This window comes from Pseudozyma hubeiensis, assembly GCF_000403515.1.
Source record: "Pseudozyma hubeiensis SY62 DNA, scaffold: PHS70, whole genome shotgun sequence".
Lineage (NCBI taxonomy): Eukaryota > Fungi > Basidiomycota > Ustilaginomycetes > Ustilaginales > Ustilaginaceae > Pseudozyma > Pseudozyma hubeiensis.
Genome location: NW_012133852.1, coordinates 63,407 through 83,998, shown reverse-complemented (window position 1 = coordinate 83,998; position 20,592 = coordinate 63,407). Strand labels below are relative to the sequence as shown.

The 20,592-nt window shown below is 56.5% G+C and overlaps 9 protein-coding genes across 9 annotated transcripts; 5 read left to right on the top strand and 4 right to left on the bottom strand.

Annotated features, from left to right (window-relative positions):
- Window positions 1–559: 559 nt before the first annotated feature.
- PHSY_007420 (lovastatin nonaketide synthase) lies at window positions 560–1,321 on the top strand (the record flags this gene model as incomplete). Its single annotated transcript, XM_012338014.1, has 2 exons — window positions 560–567; window positions 1,102–1,321. 2 exons carry the CDS (start codon window positions 560–562, stop codon window positions 1,319–1,321), a joined length of 228 nt encoding a protein of 75 aa, XP_012193404.1.
- A 466-nt stretch (window positions 1,322–1,787) lies between these two features.
- PHSY_007419 (hypothetical protein) lies at window positions 1,788–2,018 on the top strand (the record flags this gene model as incomplete). Its single annotated transcript, XM_012338013.1, has 1 exon — window positions 1,788–2,018. One exon carries the CDS (start codon window positions 1,788–1,790, stop codon window positions 2,016–2,018), a length of 231 nt encoding a protein of 76 aa, XP_012193403.1.
- An 893-nt stretch (window positions 2,019–2,911) lies between these two features.
- PHSY_007418 (hypothetical protein) lies at window positions 2,912–6,637 on the bottom strand (the record flags this gene model as incomplete). The annotated part of the gene is made up of 1 exon (XM_012338012.1): window positions 2,912–6,637. One exon carries the CDS (start codon window positions 6,635–6,637, stop codon window positions 2,912–2,914), a length of 3,726 nt encoding a protein of 1,241 aa, XP_012193402.1.
- A 671-nt stretch (window positions 6,638–7,308) lies between these two features.
- Window positions 7,309–8,607, top strand: PHSY_007417 (hypothetical protein; the record flags this gene model as incomplete). The annotated part of the gene is made up of 1 exon (XM_012338011.1): window positions 7,309–8,607. The coding sequence occupies one exon, from the start codon at window positions 7,309–7,311 to the stop codon at window positions 8,605–8,607; it is 1,299 nt and encodes a 432-aa protein (XP_012193401.1).
- A 443-nt stretch (window positions 8,608–9,050) lies between these two features.
- Window positions 9,051–11,360, top strand: PHSY_007416 (hypothetical protein; the record flags this gene model as incomplete). Its single annotated transcript, XM_012338010.1, has 2 exons — window positions 9,051–11,032; window positions 11,297–11,360. The coding sequence occupies 2 exons, from the start codon at window positions 9,051–9,053 to the stop codon at window positions 11,358–11,360; spliced, it is 2,046 nt and encodes a 681-aa protein (XP_012193400.1).
- A 40-nt stretch (window positions 11,361–11,400) lies between these two features.
- On the bottom strand, window positions 11,401–13,662 carry PHSY_007415 (hypothetical protein; the record flags this gene model as incomplete). The annotated part of the gene is made up of 1 exon (XM_012338009.1): window positions 11,401–13,662. One exon carries the CDS (start codon window positions 13,660–13,662, stop codon window positions 11,401–11,403), a length of 2,262 nt encoding a protein of 753 aa, XP_012193399.1.
- Window positions 13,663–14,509: 847 nt separating this feature from the next.
- PHSY_007414 (isocitrate lyase) lies at window positions 14,510–16,105 on the bottom strand (the record flags this gene model as incomplete). The annotated part of the gene is made up of 1 exon (XM_012338008.1): window positions 14,510–16,105. One exon carries the CDS (start codon window positions 16,103–16,105, stop codon window positions 14,510–14,512), a length of 1,596 nt encoding a protein of 531 aa, XP_012193398.1.
- Window positions 16,106–17,445: 1,340 nt separating this feature from the next.
- Window positions 17,446–18,534, top strand: PHSY_007413 (hypothetical protein; the record flags this gene model as incomplete). The annotated part of the gene is made up of 1 exon (XM_012338007.1): window positions 17,446–18,534. One exon carries the CDS (start codon window positions 17,446–17,448, stop codon window positions 18,532–18,534), a length of 1,089 nt encoding a protein of 362 aa, XP_012193397.1.
- Window positions 18,535–20,012: 1,478 nt separating this feature from the next.
- PHSY_007412 (ion channel) lies at window positions 20,013–20,294 on the bottom strand (the record flags this gene model as incomplete). The annotated part of the gene is made up of 1 exon (XM_012338006.1): window positions 20,013–20,294. One exon carries the CDS (start codon window positions 20,292–20,294, stop codon window positions 20,013–20,015), a length of 282 nt encoding a protein of 93 aa, XP_012193396.1.
- Window positions 20,295–20,592: the final 298 nt, after the last annotated feature.

The window sequence follows — 20,592 nt, the reverse complement described above, 5'->3', positions numbered from 1 at the left end:
GTTGACAGCTGGAAAGGGAGGTCCAAGCTGTGCTTACAATGCGAAGCTTGCGCGCACAGCGAAATATCGCGTAGCCGGAAATCGAGGATGGTGGATGCTACAGCAATGTGGAAAGAAGGCCAGGTGGTGTCAAAGCACGAGGCTGCAGAAGGTCAGGATCAAGCCCTGCTGCTGCTGACGATGATGGTGTCGGTCGAGAAGGTATGATACAAGAGGCGATGGTCGTGAATGGCAAATGGCGTCCGTGTGCGCAGCTGAGATTGTGACGATGTCGAGGGAACCCGTAAGGCGGCTAGAGCGTGATGACGAAAAGGAACGGGAGCAGGCGAGGGCACAGTTGACGAGCCGGCGAAAGTAGAGCTGGCAGTGAATGACACACAAGGTAGGCTGGCTCGTTGCACGACAGAGATGTGCGTCGCTCGTACAGCATCAGCCAGCATCCAGCTCTCTCTATGATCACCCGAGAGGCATTACTAAAATAAATAAATAAAATATCAAGCTCTCATCACGAGAGAAAGAGGAAAAGAAAAAGTGACGCGACTCTTGGACGCGCTGCCGCATGTTTCGGTACGACATCCGGTCCATCCTTGCTCAAGAGAGGGGCGATGGAGTTGAGACGAATTGGCGGGCACAACACGCTCCGTACGCTTGACGAGATCACGGGTACAGTACGCGTTAGTCGGCGAAAAAGCTGCCGTTCGTGGCAAATGCCGAACAGTCCTTATACCTGACTGACACAGCGAAGTAAGAAAGAGAGAAAAAAATCGTTCGTTAATTCTCCTTCTTAATAATAATATTTTTTACTTTGCGAGTGTACTGCCCGGGAAGTATTTGCCGCGGCTGGTTCAAATTACGCATGGTTGCATGGCTTGGTGGTGTTGTGGATGATTGGCCATGCCAGCTGGCATCCTCTTGTTGGCTGCCAAGCGTTGATGGCTGAGCAAGCCTCGCTTCGAACGTCCTGCCACCTCGGGATAGTCGCGCGGGGTGTTTGTTGCCCCCCAGGCTTTCAATGTCTCCAAGACAATGACAGGAGCGTCAAGCAAGGAGCTGTGGAAGTGGGGCTGGCTCACGAGGAGCCTTTTCGCGTTGTGGGTCCAGACTGAAGTCGTGCTGGGAAAAGGTTGAACAAAGCGGACTCGTGCTCGTGGGCTCGGCTACGGAGCGTCGGAAGCTGAATCTCGCTTCGGTCCGTAAATTTCTTGATCCATGTCCCAGGCTCGACCTCGATCGACCGAACCGCCGTGTTCGTTGTTTGATTCGAGTAGGCAGAGATGAAAACAGCCTCGACCGTTCTTGCCCTACTGTATTGTTCACATGAGCAGCGATGACAAAACAGCACATGATGCAGGCAAAGCAAGGCGTCGTCGTCGTCGTCGTCGTCGTCGCCGCAGCAGCAGACGGGAATCGGTTGTCTTTCGTCGAGACGTCATGCAGTGCATGGCATCGCATTGCACCGTGATTTCATGCATTCCAGTTCTCGGATTCGGAGAGCCGCAAAAGACACACACAGTCCAGCGAAGGTGACGGGAGAAAAAAAAATTGAAAAAAGAAAAAATTGTGAGCTGCCAAAGTGTTGGTTGTTGTTGGGCTTGTGTTGGTTGGACGCGATCGACGCGTCGCGCGTTTAGAGTGTCGGCCACTGCAGCAACATAGCTATCGGCAGCAGGCGGCGATCCCATCCCAGCATTTTTGTCACTCCCTTAGTGGCTCGGCGATACCGATTCAGGATGACACACCTCGATTGACTGCAGTACAGTACAGAGAGGTCTGCTGACGAAGCTGCAATGACGATGTTCGAGTCGGATTCGAGACGCACGAGCTTCTGCATTGAAATGGCTTTCTTGTGGGACGTTCCGCGTCGAATGGTGGAGCGTGATTCAACGCGGAATCGAGTCTTGCTCGGCAAAGGCAGCGATCGGGTCCCCGCGGTGCAATCACTCCGACCCGTCGCTCCTCCTGTCCGACACAGATTTCAGCTTCGGTCCGAATGCAAGAGCGTTTGTTACCTGCTTTGACTGCTGCACGTCGGTCGGGTTGCTTTGAATCTCCGCTCGTGCCTGCTTTTCGATTCACTGTACCAATGTGTTGCACCGTTCATCCTTGGTGGGGTGGTGCAAGGATGGTGCGTATCAAGGTCGCATGAAATGATCGAGGCAGTGGTTTGCGCCGATATGCACTTGGAGCAACAATATTTGGGATACAACCTCGTCGCGATGGAGCAACTCGCAAAGCGCCACAGTATGACTATTCAGCTGATCACCGGCTGCCAGTTCCGAGGAGGCGAAGCGACGCGATTGCGTTCCTCGTTCGATCGTCGACGTCGCCTGTGTCGAGCAAATCACGACAAAGGCTAATCTATGCAAGCGAGTCAGACATCCAAGCTCGCTTTGGAGCCCAACCGCTCGCCTGGCTCAGCTTGGCAAGCATGCATGCCTTTTCGTAGCGCTTCTAGAACCGTATGAGCATCCCACATTCCATCCCTCTAGCCGAACCGAGCACATGATCAGACCCCCTTCCCCCGACCCCTTCTCTCGCTTCCACTAGACAAAGAACATCAGCGCGTCATAAGCCGCTGGTATGCCGAAGGCGCGCCGTCGTCCCTCACCTCCCTCACCTGATCTCGCGCCCGACGTGTCGTAGATTTTGTGACCTCAATTTCCACAATCACTTTTTCAAGAGTGCCATTTCCGGTCCGTCGCGGAAATTACGAGGAACCGCACTTCTTTGTCGCGACTCTCTCGGCAAAATCTTACCGCTCAGAATGCTCGTTTAGACAGGCCTGGAACTCGAGCTTGGACCAACGAAACTCAAAGCCGACACACACGCTGCTTTGGCTAATCTATGACCGAACGACAATAGGATACAATTTGACTTTTTGGATGGTTTCTGTGACTACGAGACGAAATGCTTAATAGAGACGCAGCGCGACGTTGACGCTCATCAGCTCCTGCATCAAAAGCTTGGCGGCGTACGGGATGTGAATCTGCGAAATCGCTGTGCGGTTGCGGCACGATCGGCATTCGTACGTTCCCTTCTTGAGGTTCGCCAGCGCCGTCAGTCCGCACAGATCGCATACGTGGATTCGGTACGGGTCCGACACATCAAACATACGCTCCTTGAGGAATCCGGCGATACCGTGCGCGATCATGCAATCACGCTCCATCTCTCCGAATCGCAGTCCACCTCCACGCGATCGACCCTCCACCGGCTGTCGCGTCAGGATCTGCACAGGTCCTCGCGCACGCGAGTGGATCTTGTCGTCCACCATGTGCTTCAGACGCTGGTAGTATGTCGGTCCCAGGTAGACCTGCGCCTGCATCTTGCGGCCCGTGTGGCCGTGGTACATGACCTCAAGACCACGCGATTGGTAGCCCAATCCACGCAGAATCGAAGACACTGCCTCGACCGTCAACTCTGTGAACGGCGTCGCATCACCTTCCTGTCCCGACAGCGCTGCTACCTTGGACAGCAGACATTCGACCAAGTGGCCGATCGTCATTCGCGACGGAATGGCGTGTGGGTTGATGATGATGTCCGGAGTCACACCTTCCGAACTGAACGGCATGTCCTCTTGCCTGTACGTGATACCGATGGTACCCTTCTGACCGTGACGAGAGGCAAACTTGTCACCCGTCTGCGGCACACGCGTGCTGCGCACACGCACCTTGACGAACTTGTTGCCGTGCGAGTTGGTAGTCACCAGCACCTGGTCGATGATGCCGTTCTCGGTCGACTTGAGCGAGATACTGGCGTCCTTCTTGGTATGCAGCTTGGATCGCATACCCAGCTCCTCCGAATCGGGCGGCAGCGGCGCCGTCTTGCCGATGATCACGTCGTCGCCCGACACACGCGTGCCTGGTGCGACCAATCCGTCGGCGTCGATCTTGTCGTACGTTCCGTGCTTCATGCGAATCGTCGTATCGCGATGCGGCTTTTCGAACTCTTCCAGCTGCATCACACCTACCTTCTTCTCCTCGGCCATGTAGCCGCGGTAGTACATCGAGCGGAACAGACCTCGATCGATCGACGACTGGTTCATGATCACCGAGTCTTCCTGGTTGTAACCGGAATAACACATGATGGCCACGATGGCGTTTTGACCCGCGGGAAGCTCTCGGAAGCGCAAGTGCTCCATCGATCGCGTCGTACCGAGCGGCTTTTGCGGGTATAGGAGGGCGTGGCACATCGAGTCGGCCCTGGAGAGGAAGTTCGAGATGGGAATGCCAATGGCCTGTTTTCCCATCGCACTTTGGTAGACGTTTCGTGGACTCTGGTTGTGGTCCGGGAAGGGAACGATGCTTGCGCAGATGCCGAGCACCATGGCTGGGTGGATTTCGCAATGGGTCCATGTGTCGGGTGCGATGGTGTGGACGGACTTGAGACGTGCCGAGGGATCGGCGGAGTGGAGGCTGATCTGGCCGTTGCGCGCCTTGTACTCGCGCGACTGTTCGAGATCGGTGGTGGACATGCAGATGAGGACGGACTCCTCTTCTTCGGCGTCGAGGTATTCGATGACTCCTTGCTGGACGAGCTGGGTCCAGCGGAACTCTTCGCCCGTCTCGGGGATGGGCTGACCGATCATGTTGACGTGGTGCTTCTTGATGAGGAGCGTCATGTCGTGTGGGTTGACGATAAAGACAGGGCGGAGGACACGGGATGCGTCGGTGTAGATGCGAAGTTCACGCTCGCGAATGTCTCGAACGACCGAGACCTCGTGGGAGATGTCGTCCTTTCGTCGGAGGTCGCGGAGCGTGTCGACGAGCTGACCGGGGTCGTCGTGAGTACCCATCCAGACGCCATTGACAAAGATCTTGGTGGCCTTTGCGTGGGCGAGCTGCATGTCGACCAGGCTGTCGAGACCAAATTCTTCGAGGAATTCGACGATGGGCGCCGAGGGGGTGCCGACGGTGACGGTAGCCATGAGGGAGAGGTTCTTGACCAGACCGCACGCCTGGCCTTCTGGCGTCTCGGCGGGACAGACCATGCCCCAGTGGGTGTTGTGGAGTTGACGAGGTTTGGCGATCTTGCCGTCACGACCGATGGGGGTGTTGGTGCGGCGAAGATGCGAGAGGGTGGATGCGAAGCCGAAACGGTTGAGCACCTGCGATACACCGGCCTTTGCCTGCATGGCCTTCTTCTGGTCACCCCAGTTACCGGTGGCGAGCGAGTAGCGGAGACCGTTTGTGATGGTGGAGGACTTGACGGCGGCCTGGATGTGGAACTCGCGGTGCTCCTCGACGCACTTTTGGAGGTGGCGGTAGACGTCGCGGGTGACTTTGCGGAAGAGCATGCGGAAGAGGTTGGCCATGAGCGGACCGCCGAGGTCAATGCGCTTCTTGCCAAAGTGGTCACGGTCGTCGATCTCGCGGCGGTCAAGGGCGGCGAGCAGGAGACGGTGGATCATGTAGCCGAAGAAGTAGGCCTTTTTGGTGTTGGAGCCCTCGGAGGTGGAGATGTGGGGGAGCATCTCCTTTTGAAGGATCTCTTGTGCGTAGACGGTACGCTTCGCACGCGAGAGACCGGTGGTGGTACCACGACGGCCGATAAAGTCGAGGGCAACGTCGCGGTCCTGGATGACGAAGGCTTCTTCGATGCATGGCTTGAGCATCTCGAGCATGGGAGTGTCGTTAAAGTCGTAGCAGATGTGTTGGAGCACCTCGCGATCGGGAACGATACCGAGGGCACGGAATACGATGACGATGGGGATGTCGTTGCGGATGTAAGGGAGGGTGGCGCGGATGGTGTTGTTGGCAGTCTTTTCCTTGTTGCGTGAGAAGAGCTTGACCTGCATGGTGGAGATGGTCTTGCCGCCCTTTTCGACGGCGGAGCGGATCTCTGCGAGGAAGGTGACGGGGGCGGGAGGAGCCTTGGAAAAGACGTAGACATGATTGGCGGCCATTCGCTCCTGAGCGATGAGCACCTTTTCGGAACCGTTGATGACAAAGTATCCGCCTGCGTCGTAGGGGCACTCGTTGAGCGAGTAGGACATTTCATCGTCGAGACCCTTGAGCCAGCAGAAGTCGGACTTGAGCATGATGGGAACCTTGCCGATGAAGATCTGCTGCTCCTCGACGTCGGTCTTGCCGTACTCAGGAATCCAAGCCGGGTCGCCGTTGAGGTCGACCTCGTCTTCGCTCTGGACAAGCACCTTTTGGGTGACGTCGACAAAGAGCGAAGCCGAGTAGGTGAGGTTACGGAAGCGAGCCTCTTGCGGGAAGAGCTGGGCGGAGCTGCCGTCGGATTCGGTCATGGTGGGTTTGTTGAGGTAGATCTGACCGAACTCGATCTCGTATCGACGGGTCTTGTCCTCTGCGTGGCCGGAATGCTGGTCGCTCTGCTCGAGGGTGAGGCTGCGCACCTCTTCGACGAGCTCCTGAATGGTGTTGGACATGAACTCGTTGAAACTGTCGAGCTGGTGGCGTACGAGACCCTTTTCTTCGAAGAAAGCGCGAATGACGTCCCAGCAGTCCTCCTGAGTGATCTCTTCCGAGTACTCGTCATCGTCATCGTATTCGACACGCTTGCCGGAAGCATAGGTGTTGTTGTAGCTAGCGGCATCCAGATCGTCGACATCGATGGCGGGATCATCGAAGGTATCCTTCATGTACTTGTCGTACGCTACCGAGTCGGCCATATTAGCGATTATGGACGCTTACCTAGCGTCGAAGGAGGCAGGATCACGGATGCAGAGCAGGGCGCGTCCCTTCGGTGAGAGCGAAGAGCGGCGGCAGCAGCACCCGCAAGGAATGCGCTGATTGTGAGCCTGATGAGGCTGTTGTTTCACTAGGTCGACGTCAGTGATGCTGCGCAGTTGTGGAATAGGTGCTGAGCGGGAAAGACGGATAGGTGAAGAAGTGAGCGTGATCAGATACAGTCGACGAGCACCAAAGATGGGACTGCACGGCCGCCTTTTGTTGAAAAGAGCAGATCAGAGGCTCCGTCGCACTAAGCAACAGATGCGAGAAGGAAGGGGAGGTTGAAGGAGGATGAAGGGGGATGACGGTCGAGAAGATGCCTAGTCGTCACCCAAAAGCCAAATGCCGACGAAAGGTTGGTGTTTCCGTGGCGCACTCTGGCTCGCTCTCTGCAAAAGCGCAGTTGCGCGACTCGTCTTCTTCCGTCAGAATTTATCGTACGAGTGAAAAAGATCCGGTTATTCATTTTTCGATCCGCCTTTGTGGAGCTCAGCTTTTGATCATTCAACTCTGTGTATCACCACCACCACAACCTCGACCTGAGACCAAGACACCCTGAACCTCCTCTTGGTTAGCTCGCACCGGCAGAGGTGTCAAACACGCCGTCAATATGGGTGGAGGCGACCTCAACATGAAGAAGTCGTGGCATCCGCTCCTGCAGGTCAACCAGGAGCGCGTGTGGAAGCGCGAAAAGGAAGCCCTCGACGAGCGCAAGAAGCTTGAGGAGCTCCGTCGAGAGCGGGAACAGGAGCGCGAGATGCAAGAGCTACAACGGCTACAGGAGGAGGCAGGAGGAAAGAAGCGCGTCGACCGCGTCGATTGGATGTACGCCACGCCCGCTACCACCGGCTCCAACTCGGCCGCCGAAATGGAGGATTACCTGTTGGGAAAGAAGCGCGTAGACAAGCTACTCCAAGGAGACGAGAACAAGGAGGTGTCCAAGACCACACAGAAGGGTCCTATATCGCTGCAGAATGCAAATTCGGCGCGAGATCTTGCTGCCAAGGTGCGCGAAGATCCTATGCTCGCCATCAAGCAGCAGGAGCAAGCAGCCTACGAGGCCCTGCTCCGCGATCCGGCCAGATTGCGGCAGCTCAAGATGCAGGCCGGCATTGATGTGGACTCGGAGACCAAAGAAGAGAGACGCCGGAGGAAGGAGCACAAGAGTCGCAGGCACGACCGCGACGAACACCGTCGGCACGACTCGTCTCGCAGCGAGCAGCGTTCGCATCGTCATCGAGACGAACAAAGTCACAGTGACCGACATTCCAGCCGTCGCGAGTCCGACCACTCACATCGTCGCGACCGAAGAGACGATCACGGATCATCAAAGAGGCACCGAGAGGAAGACCGTCGTGAACGTCGTTACACGGACGACCGAGATCGACCGCGCGAGCATCGGCCGCGCGATCCGGAGGACTCTCGTACAACTTTACGCGGAAGGTACGACCGTACAGACCGAAGGAGGGATGACGCCGGATCTCAAAGAACTCCTCCTCCTCGCAGTGTCAGTCGTAGCCGCTCTCCCCCAGCGCGCAACTCTTACAGTGATCGTCCTCGGCCCTCGTCCTGGACCCGACCGCCAACCAACGGATCGACGCGCGATCAGGAACAAGATGACAAGCGTAGGGAAGAGATCCGCCGGCAAAGATTGCGAGAGATGGAACAGAATGCAAAGTCGATGCAGCAAGAGAGGAGCTCCTACGTCTCCAAGATCAATGAAGAAGAAGCACAGCAGGAGCGCAGGGAGGCCGAGCTACGGCAAAAGCTCATCGACGCACGCTCCAAAGGTCATGGCGATGGCAAAGGTGGCTTCCTCATGGACCAGCAGCGCAAGACATTCGATGATGGCGTGGATCTAGCAGAACGTATGAGGAGGGACAGAGGAAGGTTGCAGCGCATGGATTGAGTGACCGTGTGCAGTGGAGGCCGAAACCCAGATGTGAAGACTTTTGTCGACATCAATATACCCATTCAAGTGTTTCGATCGTCAAATCAACCTGTGCGGACTCGATGGGTCTCAAGCAAATGAGCAAGGAAGGGACCACTCAGTGTTGTCGGTCGAGCTAAGATTGGCTTGAGCCTTGTCGTGTTGAGCGTACTAAGATGCATCTCCGAGTAGGTTTGGCTCTCCGTTCAGGGTCCAACACGTCGGTTGTGTTGCATGCAGGGTGCAAGCGTGCTCCAAAATTTAGACTGTCCGTGCGTCCGCGCATGTGGAACCTTTCCTAGCCACTCGATCTCTATCTTCCTCACCTCCATCACGCCGTCCACTGACAAGCATTCGCTGCTGGATGCGAGCGTCAGACTGCAACCGCATGACAGCTGTGAGATCTCGTCAGGACACAGCGCATGGTAAAGATGCCTCCGTCTAACATGGCAAGCAGTTCGAGCAACACCGCTTTCATTAACAACCCTGTTCCAGCCCTGATCGCACGTCGGACCACTGTGCTAGCTCCACCAAGTCTCTCCACGGTCAACCACCTCGATGGCGTCAACTCGACGACGGCATCTTCCTCCTCATCTTCGACTCTAGCATCCGTGTCCAATTCACGACCTTCCACCAACGCAGCAGCACCGTCCGCACGTCGACACAGACCAGACCTACAACAGGCGGTCTCACAGCCCACTGCTGCGGTACCCGTCTCGACCCCTGAAAACATCTCCACAGCTGAAACATGGTCATCCGGTCTTCATCTCAAAGGCAACAGCAGCAGCGGCGCGAGTGCAAGCACGCTGCATCAGAGAATTTACTCTGGTGTTGGCAGCGGTGGCGAAGCGGAGGACTTTGTGGTGCATTCAACGTTCAGAAGCGATGCAGAGTCGAGAGGCGATGTGTTGGTCAGAGTGGACGGGGTTGAGTTTTGGGTTCACAAGGACGTGCTGCTGTTCTCTTCGCCGTTTTTCAAGAGTGTATTGGCGGGTGGGTGGAGCGAGTCCCGCTTGTCGAGGTTGGTTGTTGCGGCCGAGGAGAGCTCGATCATCGAGACAGGGGAATGTTCCTGCCGAGACGCGAGAGCGCCAGACGGGGAGGGCGCTGCACACGTACCAGAAGCAGAGCCGAGTTTACAAACGCAGTTGACAAGCGCGGAGATGGCTCTGGCTAATCCTCAGCGCCCCGCCCTCTCGACCAAAGCCAGTAAAGATTCCGCAACAGAAGATCCCAGGCAGGACCGACGAGGAACCGAGCTCGATTCAAGCTTTCAGGAGGCTGAGGAGGCGCGGCGCAGAAGCTTGTTCCGCGCTTCTTACCACACGGCACTCTGGAATCAGGATGACGACGCGAGAGCTTCTCCAACGCTTTTTCAGGATTCCCTTGAGGAAGGGACTTCTCCGACCAGCGATCAGTCGGAGGTCGAGGATGCAGACAAGAGGCGCGGCGAGAGCGACCACCGTGATGCCCTTCGGAGAGAAGATGTCCATGAAGCAGCGGACGAGTCGAACAGTGCTGACGAGAGCGAAATGCAGTGCCTCGAGGAACACACAACGGGAACGCGATCAAGATCCAACTCGAAGTGCATCGCTACACAATTGGCACTCAGGAAGCTCGAACACGGACAGGACGAACCTCAAGCCCCCACCTCTACGATTTGTGAACGGGATCCGGACGAAGAGCCTGCACCACAGCAGCGGATGGAGTCGCTCGCCACTCCGCCAGTGTCCCGTCGAGCGAGTGACATCGCTCATTCCGCACCGACTGCTCTCCTCTGCGATTTAGAAGCACATGCGACCGAGGCCGACACTGCAGCCGATCGCTCGTCCGCAACTGGTCACAGCAAGGGCGCCGCTCTCCCACCTCCCTACAAAGGCATCATCTCGGTCGTCGACCTCACCGAAGAATCCGCTTCCACCTTCCACGACTTTCTCTTCCACATCTACCCGCACCTCGACCTCTCGGTCACGTGGTACAACTGCGGTCCGCTGCTTCGATTCTCGGACAAATTCCAAGTGCCCTTCCTGCGACGTTCGTGCATCACCTTTCTTCGAGCAGCACTGGCAGGCCGTCCGATCGAAGCGATGCGTCTAGCCGAACTTCACAACCTCGACGACCTCTACCGAGATGCGAGTCGTCACGTCCTCGACAACTTTGCAGCTTGGTTACCGGATGAGCTGGAAGTGTTGTCGAACGAGACGCTGTTGAAGCTGGAACGCAAGCGGACGTGGTTCTTGGAACGACTGTTGAAGCTAGGGTTGGCGAATCCGGCGAGGGACTACGAGTGTCATGCTGCATGTCCGGATCCGCAGGCCTGTGCGAGAGCGTTGCACGACAAGTGGCAGATGGCGTACAAGGCGGCGTTTAGGTTCAGTCCGCCCCAGCCAAGCGTGATTTTCAGGTATTTGAGAGAGCTGGATAGTATCGGGATGGGGATCAGTGGTGCAACGGTGGGTGGGCTGGTGGCTGCTCCATTGCAGTTGAGCAATTGTCAGACAACGGCGAGGGTGTGGGTGCAGGGGTTGTTTGATAGGATGTTTGAACTGGGGACGTTGCATACGGGGAGGTTGTTTTTGGCGGTCAAGCTGGATGCGGTTGGGGTGGGGAGGAAGGGTGCTCATTTGCCATGATGGGTGGAACGATGATAAGGGTGATTTGGTACCAGGCACAACCTCGAACAACTTCGGCACACTTGTCGCTATCACGACAGGGCTTCGACGTGGAATTGAAGATGCAAAGTGGGTAATGGTGACATTTGCTCTGCGCAGCCTACTGCTGGGAAAGCGCCTTCTTTGGCTGTACGTATCGGAAGCTCGGTCTGCCCAACCATCTCAAGAGAACATACCCGACTGCCAAGAAAACTGCGGTGATGGCGGCCAAGAACCCGGCATTCTCTGCGATGGTGAAGCGCTGCAAATCGTACTGGTTGAGAACGTCCTGGCCGGACCTGTAGCACTGCTGGGAGTCGGCGGTGCAGGTGAAGGTGAGCTGTTTGAACTCGTTCTGCGCCAGCGCCGAGTAGGTGTAGGTGATGGGAGACATCCAGTGCAACCAGATGAACCATGGAGGGATCGACGATAGCGGGAGGAGGTTTCCGCCGAAGAGCAGGAAGACGACGTTGATGACGGGTGCAAAGACGTTGGCGAGTTCGATGGAGGATGACCCGCAGCCGATGACGAGTCCCAGGCCGATGGCGGTCGCGACTTGGAGCAGGTTGATGCCGAGCCAGATGAAGAAGGCTCCTGCTGTCTGGCGCAAGCCGACCATCCAGTAGACGCAGATGTAGAACAGCAGCCGTTGGACGACCTGGTTCGGGACTTCGGTGAGGATTTTGGACAGGTAGAAGGAGGAGATTCGATAGGTTCCTGCCGATCGTTCACGGAGCATGATGTTGCGCTGCAGGGGGAAGATGGCGAGGATGGGGAAGAGGACGGCGAAGGACGCGTTGACGGGGATGATGAACAGGGCACCGATGCGGGCTAGTGCACCACCTTGATCGTAGCTCAACCGGAAGAAGGCGAAACCGATGATGATGAGCAGGACGATGTTTTGACCAAAGGAAGCGATCGCGATGGTCGGGTCTTTGAAGATGAGCATAGCACAGCGGTGTGAGAGGATCCAAAGCTCGTGTAGCCACGAGTTAGGCCATGTCCCAGTGAGGTCAGTTGCGTCGCTACTTTTGGGCACGATACGCGACTGCTTGCGATCTGCCAGGCTAGGTCGTTGAATGGTAGGATCGCCATCGCTTGCCTCTTTTGCAGCCTGATTCGCTACGAAGGTCTCGCCCTGCTCGCGCCAAGAGGAGAGCAAGCCGCGAACACGCCTCTCTGCGGCGTTTGTCTTTTCGTAGTTTTCAGCAATGGTGATGTAATAGTCGGCAGGGTTGACTCCCTCGGGGACACTGTGGTCGAGCGAAGAGAACCACGCAGGAGCCAAAGCCGGCGGGCCCGAGTAATAAACCTGACCACGCGTGAGGAGGATGACCTTGTCAAAATGCTTAAATATGTTCCACGACGGTTGGTGGATGGTCATGAGCGTGTACAGATCGCGTTCGCGAGTGATCTCCTTGAGGTTCTTGACGAGGTTGAGTGCGGCAAAAGCGTCCAGGCCGGAAGTGGGTTCGTCGAGCAACAGCACGCTGACATCAGCGACGAGCTCGGTGCCTACAGCGACGCGTTTGCGCTCACCTCCCGAAACACCACGTTGGTTGGGACCGCCGATGCGTGTATCTTTGCACTTGTCGAGTCGAAGCATGGCAATGGTATCATCAACACGTTGCTGACACTCGCTCTTGTTGTAGAGGCGTTTGGGCAGTCGGAGGTCGGCAGAGTATTGGAGAGTCTCTTGGACGGTGAGTGCGGAAAACATGAGATCGTCTTGTTCGACAAATCCGGTGAGTCGTTTCCATGTGGTGGGATCGCGTTGTTTGGATTGGAAGAGCACCTCTCCAGCAATGTCGGACGACTTGTCGAGACGGGCGGAAAGAACTGAGAGGAGAGAGGTCTTACCAGCACCAGAGGCGCCGAGGATAGCGACCATTTCACCTTTCTTGACGTGACCGCTGACACCGTTGAGCACACGTCGTCGCATTGGGTCGAGAGGCGGGAGGTGGGGAAACACTTGGTTGTATTCTTCGAGCGCCTCTTCATCGAGGCTGCCTGACGGGGAAGCTGTGCCGTGTTCTGCATCCGTGGCGGTGCCTATGACGGCCGCTTTTTCGCTTGTGGGTGCCGCAGAGGTAGACGGAGCTCCTCTGTTCTTCTTGATCTGCTTGCGACGTGCTTTCGAGAGAAGGACATCATAGGTAATGTCACTCCATGAGAACAAGCGGTCTCCCGAGACATTGTTTGTCGGATCCGCCGCTGCGGGCGAGGAGATTGGCGTCGCGACCGTGGGCTCTGCTAGCGAGCCAGGTGCAAGGTCGGAGAAGGTGGAGGAAGACGATACAGGATGCATGACGTGCATGGTTGGCAATGTCGAAGGTGCAGAGGATGAGTTCGCATTGGGCGGGAGCTGCGAGCGCTGATCCATTTTGTGTGTACTGCAAGAGGATGAGCAAAGTGTGGACGAACGGGCGGAGGCAGAGCAAATGACGGAACGAAGATCGTGAGGAAAGAAGGGCGCGCAGCGGGTATTTATCTTTCAGACGAGCTATCGTAGGAGCTGATCGGGTAACAAGTACTGGTTGCGGAATAACACGAGCGGTACAGTGGCTCGGAGGGTTCCGCACCAGGCTTTGGGGGTCCAGAGATCGTTGAACGTTCCTGAGGAGGGGCAGTGGGTACGGCTGCAGACTCGGATAGCGGGATTGGAGGGACGGTTGTCGTGAGCTGCTTGGATAACGACTGATGTGTGACACGACGTTGCGCGTCCACGTGGGGAATGCACGAGTTCGGGAAAAGCTGCCAAAACAAACTCGCCGCGGATGCGCGAATAGAATTATTAGCATAGCAGAATCCGCGGCAGATTGAGAATATTGCCGAGCGATCCACCTAGCATGGTCTGACCTGACAAAGAACAGAGCATCCGCGGCGTTCGGCGGAGAGCGGTCGAACAAGCGCTCGGCATCCGCAGCGCTGATCTGCCATGCTCATCGACAACGGAACCCGGAGAATACTTCCTGCGGGATCTAAAATATAGCAATAAAAATTCGTCATGTAGACCCACGTCGCCGGTCCAGACCGATACCTTGCAGCAATCATGCAACCCGACATTGACGGAACATGGAAGTCGGACGCAATCTCATGTCCGACTTTTTCTCTCATATCATCACGACTGCCGAACAGCGACCCGAACAAAGCAAAACGAAAGAATGGAATGCAAAACGATTCACAGCGAGGCGAGGTAGGTAGTGTACATGCTGGGACGAGCTTTTGCTTTACTTGAACTGGGTCTCGGTCACACCCTTGCCCATGGCCGACGTAGAAGCCGCCTTGAGCACAGTGTTGAGGCACGCGTCGACAAAGTTGGCGCCCGACCACTTTTGGTGCGTCAAGACGTCGCAACCAATCTCGCGCTCCTTGCGCTGCACGATCTCGACATAGGCCTTCATGCCTTCCTTGGCGAAGCCTGCGGCGAACAGGTCCGAGATGTAGGCGTTCGAGTGCAGACCACCGAGCGTGATGAATTGCCATACGAATCCGAGCTTGCCCAGATCCCACACGTAGCTCTTCATCTGTTCCGTGCTCAACTTGGCCGCGTCCCAGTTGAACGACGGCGACAGGTTGTACGCGAGCCACTGGTGGGGACGAGCAGCCTTGACACCCTCGGCGAACTCCTTGGCCTGAGCTAGGATGGGCGACTTGGTCTCCATCCACAGCAGATCGGCGTATGGTCCGAAAGCGATGGCACGGTTGATGGCGCAGTCGGTTCCACCCTGGTATCGGTAGTAGCCCTCGCGCGTTCGGCAGGCATCCCAGTCGAAGCCAACCTCGACACCGAGGCTCTTGGCCTTGGCCTTGGCCTTGAGCAGCGAGATGCCGATCACTTCCTTGCGGAAGGCCTCAGCCTCGGACTTCTTGCCCTTCTTCTCCAGCTCGGCAGCCACGGCGTCACCGTAGCGCACGGGCTGCGCCTTGGACAGCCACTCGTCCTCGAGAGCGATGAGCTTGGGTCCGTCGGCACCCTCCTGCTCGGCGCGGTTGAGAATGTCGACCAGAGGCTCGAGGTCGGTGTGCGTGGTTCCGAGGATGAAGGCGTGGTCGCGCTCGTCGACGTTGGTCGTGATCAGCGTGGCGGCTTCCGAGTCGGTTCGTGCCACGACCAGGTTCTCGACGCCCATAATGTCGTACTGGAGTCGGATGGCGACCAGACGGTTGATGTGCTCCTGGATGGGCACAAGCACCTTACCAGCCATGTGTCCACACTTCTTGGTGCCTGGTGCCTGGTCCTCGATGTGGATACCGGCAGCGCCCTTCTCGACAAAGAGCTTGGTGAGCTTCATGACGGCCGTGAGACCACCGTGACCCGTGTCGGCGTCGGCGACAATGGGGCGAAGGTAGTCGACCACGGGAGTCTTGGCACGCTGCTCGGGCGACATGTGGGTGCGCTCCTCGCGCTGCTTGCGGTCGTGGAAGAGCTGCGCCATGAAGAGGTGCTCGACCTTGAGAGGCACCGTGTTGTAGGGGTAATCAGCCAGATCGGGACCGGGCTCGTTGGTCGACGAGGCGGTCGACGAGCATTGCCAACCCGAGACGTAGACCGTCTCGAGGTGCTTGGCCATCTGCGTCACCTGGACGGGGTCGAGAGCACCGTATGTGTGCGAGGTGGTGCCCTTGGAAGCATGGCCCTCGAGCGTCTTCCAGAGCTTCTTGGCCTGCACATTCGAGGGGTACGACTGCTGGAGAGTGCCACGTTTTGAGACGACCTGCTCGGCGGTGTAGGGGCGGGTGGTGTTGGCGAAGCGTGGGTTCTTCCACCATTGCTTGACGGCCTCGACCTCTTCGGCGAACTGTTTGAGCTCCTGGTCAGCCATGATTGCGAGTAGTTGGGATGAGTGTGAGAGAGATGTAGATGAAATTCTTGTTGCCGCCTTCTGAAACTGTGTATGCCGTGCACGTGGATGATTAGCTAGTGGGCGAACGACGATGAAGGAGGAGTGGTGGAGGAGGAGCTGAGGACAGTTGAGCGGGTTCAAAGTATATATGAGGCGGCGGAGGATTCAGGAGATTCGACGTTAGCGGAAGCTTGGGCACGATGATGCGGTAGAGCCTCGATGTGCAGCCGGCTGCCAAACAGGTCTGCAATGCCGGAGACTGATGGACAACGAGGCGTCTATCTAGAGTGATTCATCCTTCCCGTCTAGACTGGCCAGGCAGCGCTTGGGTGTTGAAACCCATCGGAGCAAGCGGCTTGCTTTCTTGGCTCGCCTCTTGGGGCTCAGCAAGGGTTCATTTTCAAGCCAGGGATCGTGGCAGTCTCGCGCCTCGATTGCCCCCCGCACTCGGAATCGCTGGCGTTCTTTGGACTCTCTCTTTCGGCGTCGGTCTCCCTGACTCACTCGAGACGGCATTGGCCGCAGCTTGAACCGGTATCGCGGTGTGCTGCCTCAAATCCGGCTTCTCTCTCCGCTTCGCGTTGCAGATCCGCATCGGTGCATTGCTGGTGTGTGGAGGAAAACGAGAAATTATGCTGGAAATTTCATTGTCTTCGAGACTGGTGTCAGGCCTGTCTTTCTTCTGTTTGCTCTTTCACGAACGCTTTTTGCGCGCTCTGGTGTTGATCTCCGATCCGTCCGCAGGCGTCATGGCGAAGGGCAATCCGAGTCTCGACAGCAGGCGAGCGTGAAAGCCCTGCTTTGTCCTGCGAGACGCTTCTTCCTATGTGTCTGTCCCTCGACGCACCCACACTTTTCTACCAATCTCACCATCCTCGTAATACACTGCAGTACCAACCGAACACAAGCTCGAGATCTATGGGTGTTGAATGATGGCCAAGAGGAGGTGCTAGAAAGCTACACCGGGACGATGAGAGAGAGTGGAGTCGTCGAACGGGGAGCTCATCGAGTAACTTCGCCAAAATAGCAGGCGGCAGAGCTGTGGATCGTCGGCGGCTGTTAACGGAGTTCCAAGCCTAGATCGCTGATCGTCTGATCCGTCAGGGTCAGCTCCTACCAAAGCCGCGCTAAAACACGAATATAGTTCGGATCTTTCGTACGAATGAATCAGATGCTTTCAGGCCGAATCCCGAGACGTGAAATTTGTTTCGAAGGACCCTTTCACTTGTTCTCGTACAGCCTGCAGCTTGCCTATCGCAATCAGCGGCCAGCATCGACATCGCTTTGCACAGAATCCGACCAGCATTGCGGAAATCTCGATGGGCAAGCCATCAGGATCAGCAAGAGGGGGGAAAGGCGGACGTGGCGCAGCGGGAGCGGGAGGAGCAGGTCGAGGCAGAGGCCGTGGCGGCCGAGGTGGAGGACGCAACTTGGCAAGTCGTTATGCTTCAGCCTTCGACACCGACAATTGGCGGCCCGACAGTGCCATCGACGAGCCGAGAAGTAAATCGAGTGATGGTAGCGATGAAGACACCGATGCATCCGAGAGTCAAGACGACAGCGAAGGAGAGTCAGCCGAGGCTGGATCTTCATCAAGAAGACCAGATGCAGCCACCTCCAGCGGCGAAGAGCCGGATACCGACGACAGCGACACGAATTCGGTCGATGGAGGCAGCGATGTCGACTCGATAGACGTCCCCGTAGCCATGTGGGACTTCAACCACTGCGATCCTAAACGGTGCTCGGGCAAGAAACTATCGCGGCTAGGCTTGATCCAGGAGCTGCGCGTTGGACAGAAGTTCCGCGGCATCGTGCTTACTCCCAACGCCACACAGACACTCTCACCCGCAGATGCACACATCATTGCAGACAACGGCGTAGCGGTGGTGGAATGCAGCTGGGCACGCTTGGACGAAGTGCCTTTTGGCAAGCTCAAGAGTCCCAACGAGCGGCTCCTACCGCACATGATCGCCACCAATCCCGTCAACTACGGCAAGCCGATGAAGCTCAACTGCGTCGAAGCGCTCGCAGCTGCTTTCTATGTATGCTCGATGCCTGCACAGGGAAGATTGCTCCTGTCCAAGTTTGGATGGGGCGAGCACTTCCCCAAAATCAACGCGAGGTGGATCCGCGCCTACCGCGACTGCAACGATGCACGCGAGGTGGACGAGCTGAGTCGCAAGATGGTGGAGGAGGATCGGTTGGAGAAAGAGGAGCTCAAGAAGCGATTTCAGGAGGCCGGTGGTATCCAAGGCACGCTCGACCGAATCGCCGATGAGGCCGCTGGGGGCCTTCCAGACGAGGACGGCGACGTTACCAGCCAGGACGAGCGAGAAGCCGAGGAGCGAGCGCTGCGGCAAGACTTTTCCAAGATCGTTCGTGTCACCGATCCTGCTGCTGCCACGTAGGATAGATCCTTCCAGCTCGCTTGCGCTTCTCTCCGCGAACCCGAAATGCCTACCTACATTTGTACTTGTACTGCGTCATCACCCGTCCGACGTTTTCGTTGCATCGTCGTATCCAGCAATGATCTTGTTATCCGAGCTAACTGAAGTGCTTGCTGCCGTGCTCGAATCATGAAGTCTCCTTTCGAGCAAACGACAGTTGTATGAGGATCGAGCGAATCGCATACGCAACTGTGAAGACTCGGTTCAGGGAGGTCCTAAGAGAATAGGCGTGGAAAAGTAAGACAACCGATGACTTCACCGTCTGCAGGTCATGATGCAGGTGCAACAGAGCGCGTGCGTGGTCGGCCAGATTCCATGTCGGTAGAATTTCTTCTATTTCGTTTTATTTTTCAACTTATTTTTTTGGGATCTTTTACCTTGCATATATCCTTGTTGTGTTTGTCCTCACATCCTGCGCTTTGAAAGAAAGCTGAAGGACTGAATCGAAGAGGGATGATGATGACACCGCTACAAACTCGGAGCGAGTACGAAGGATCGAAGCTGGCCGACGATTGGGAGAGAGGGCGGTAAGGATATCTCGGAATGCAGTCGGTCGCGGCCGCGTAGAACAATCAGCCGATCGAGTCGGTAACTTTCATGCATGAACGAACGTGCTGTGGAGACAAGGCGACGCTTCACATTCCGGTGTTTGTCGCTCTTATCGGACCCTTTCATCGCAAACGATGAACAGCATGTCATCTTCGAATCCTCCGCATGTTGTACCGGATGCACTACGTCAGCGTCGCTTGGCGTTTCCATGACAGGGTGCGAACAGGTGGTGGACCCCGCACCCTCCTGTTGCCAGAGCCGAACCCGAACCCAAATTCAGCTACTACTTTACGCAGAAGAACGGAAAGGGGGACTTGTTTCCAGGATCGATATCGGTTGCTTGCTCAGTAACGTTGGTTCATAAAACACATGCGTATACCTGCATCGCCCCTATTCTTCCTGGAAGATACGGCATGCTCGGGTATCGCGCCGAAGATATCGTACGATGGCGCTTCTGTGGATCGAAAAGTGCCCCACAGCGGTGTTCACACTGCTGACCGACACTGCACCTGGACTGCGATGCATTGTCCGTCTACTGTCCCTTGCCGTGATTTTGACACCTTGATCTCGGCGTAGAACGTTCAAAAGTTGACCCTAAGCGAGGAACGACGGTGGTGTGCAATCCGTCACCGAATTCCAATGGAAAACAGACGGCACAGCAGCGCACAGTGTCGACCCACAGGGCGAGACGAGATTCAACCTGTCTTTTTTGTAGATCTCAATTGCTAGGCCTGCATATCGAGCTGCATGCGTGTGTGTGTGTGGTCACGAACGGCGCATCAACACACTGCACCAACGCAGTGCAGCAAAAATCGTCACCTTTTTCGTGAATCGAAACAAAATCTCCACCCATCCAAATCCAGCCATAAGGTAGCAGCACAGCGCGGTCGCTACAGCAGGCTCGAAAGATCGGCACATCCGAACGGCGAATGGAGCGAGCAGAAAGTGACAACCAAACCAAATTGTTCGTCTTTCGCTGTCTCCTCTGTTCCGACACCTGCGCTCTCCCCGCCATCCCCACCACCATCATCATCGCCATCGGTTCCTCTTGCCAACATCGTCTGCACCCAGGCATCGTAGTCATAACGTCTTGGATCGCCTCGCCTCATATCACACGGTCTTTCTTCTACATAGATACCCACGGAGCGAGTTTCTCTCCGGATCAACTCCATCTCCTTCCGATCGGCGCGCTAGTTTATTGGTCAACCTTATCCACCGCACATAGACTTGCAAACTTTGCTTTGCTACTCAAGCTCTCGAACAGACTCAGCCTTCTTTCGCATGCTTGCTCGCGTGCCCATTCGTGATTGCATGCTTTCGTAACCTATCCAGCTAGCCTGCGCTCGCTCGCGCTGTCGAAGAACACCCCACAACCCTAGTCCTGCGCTATCTTGGTTGCAGTTCGTCTCAACCCACGTCAGCACTTGGCGTCTGCTTTGCGTAGCAGCTGACTCGACTCTGACCCGCATA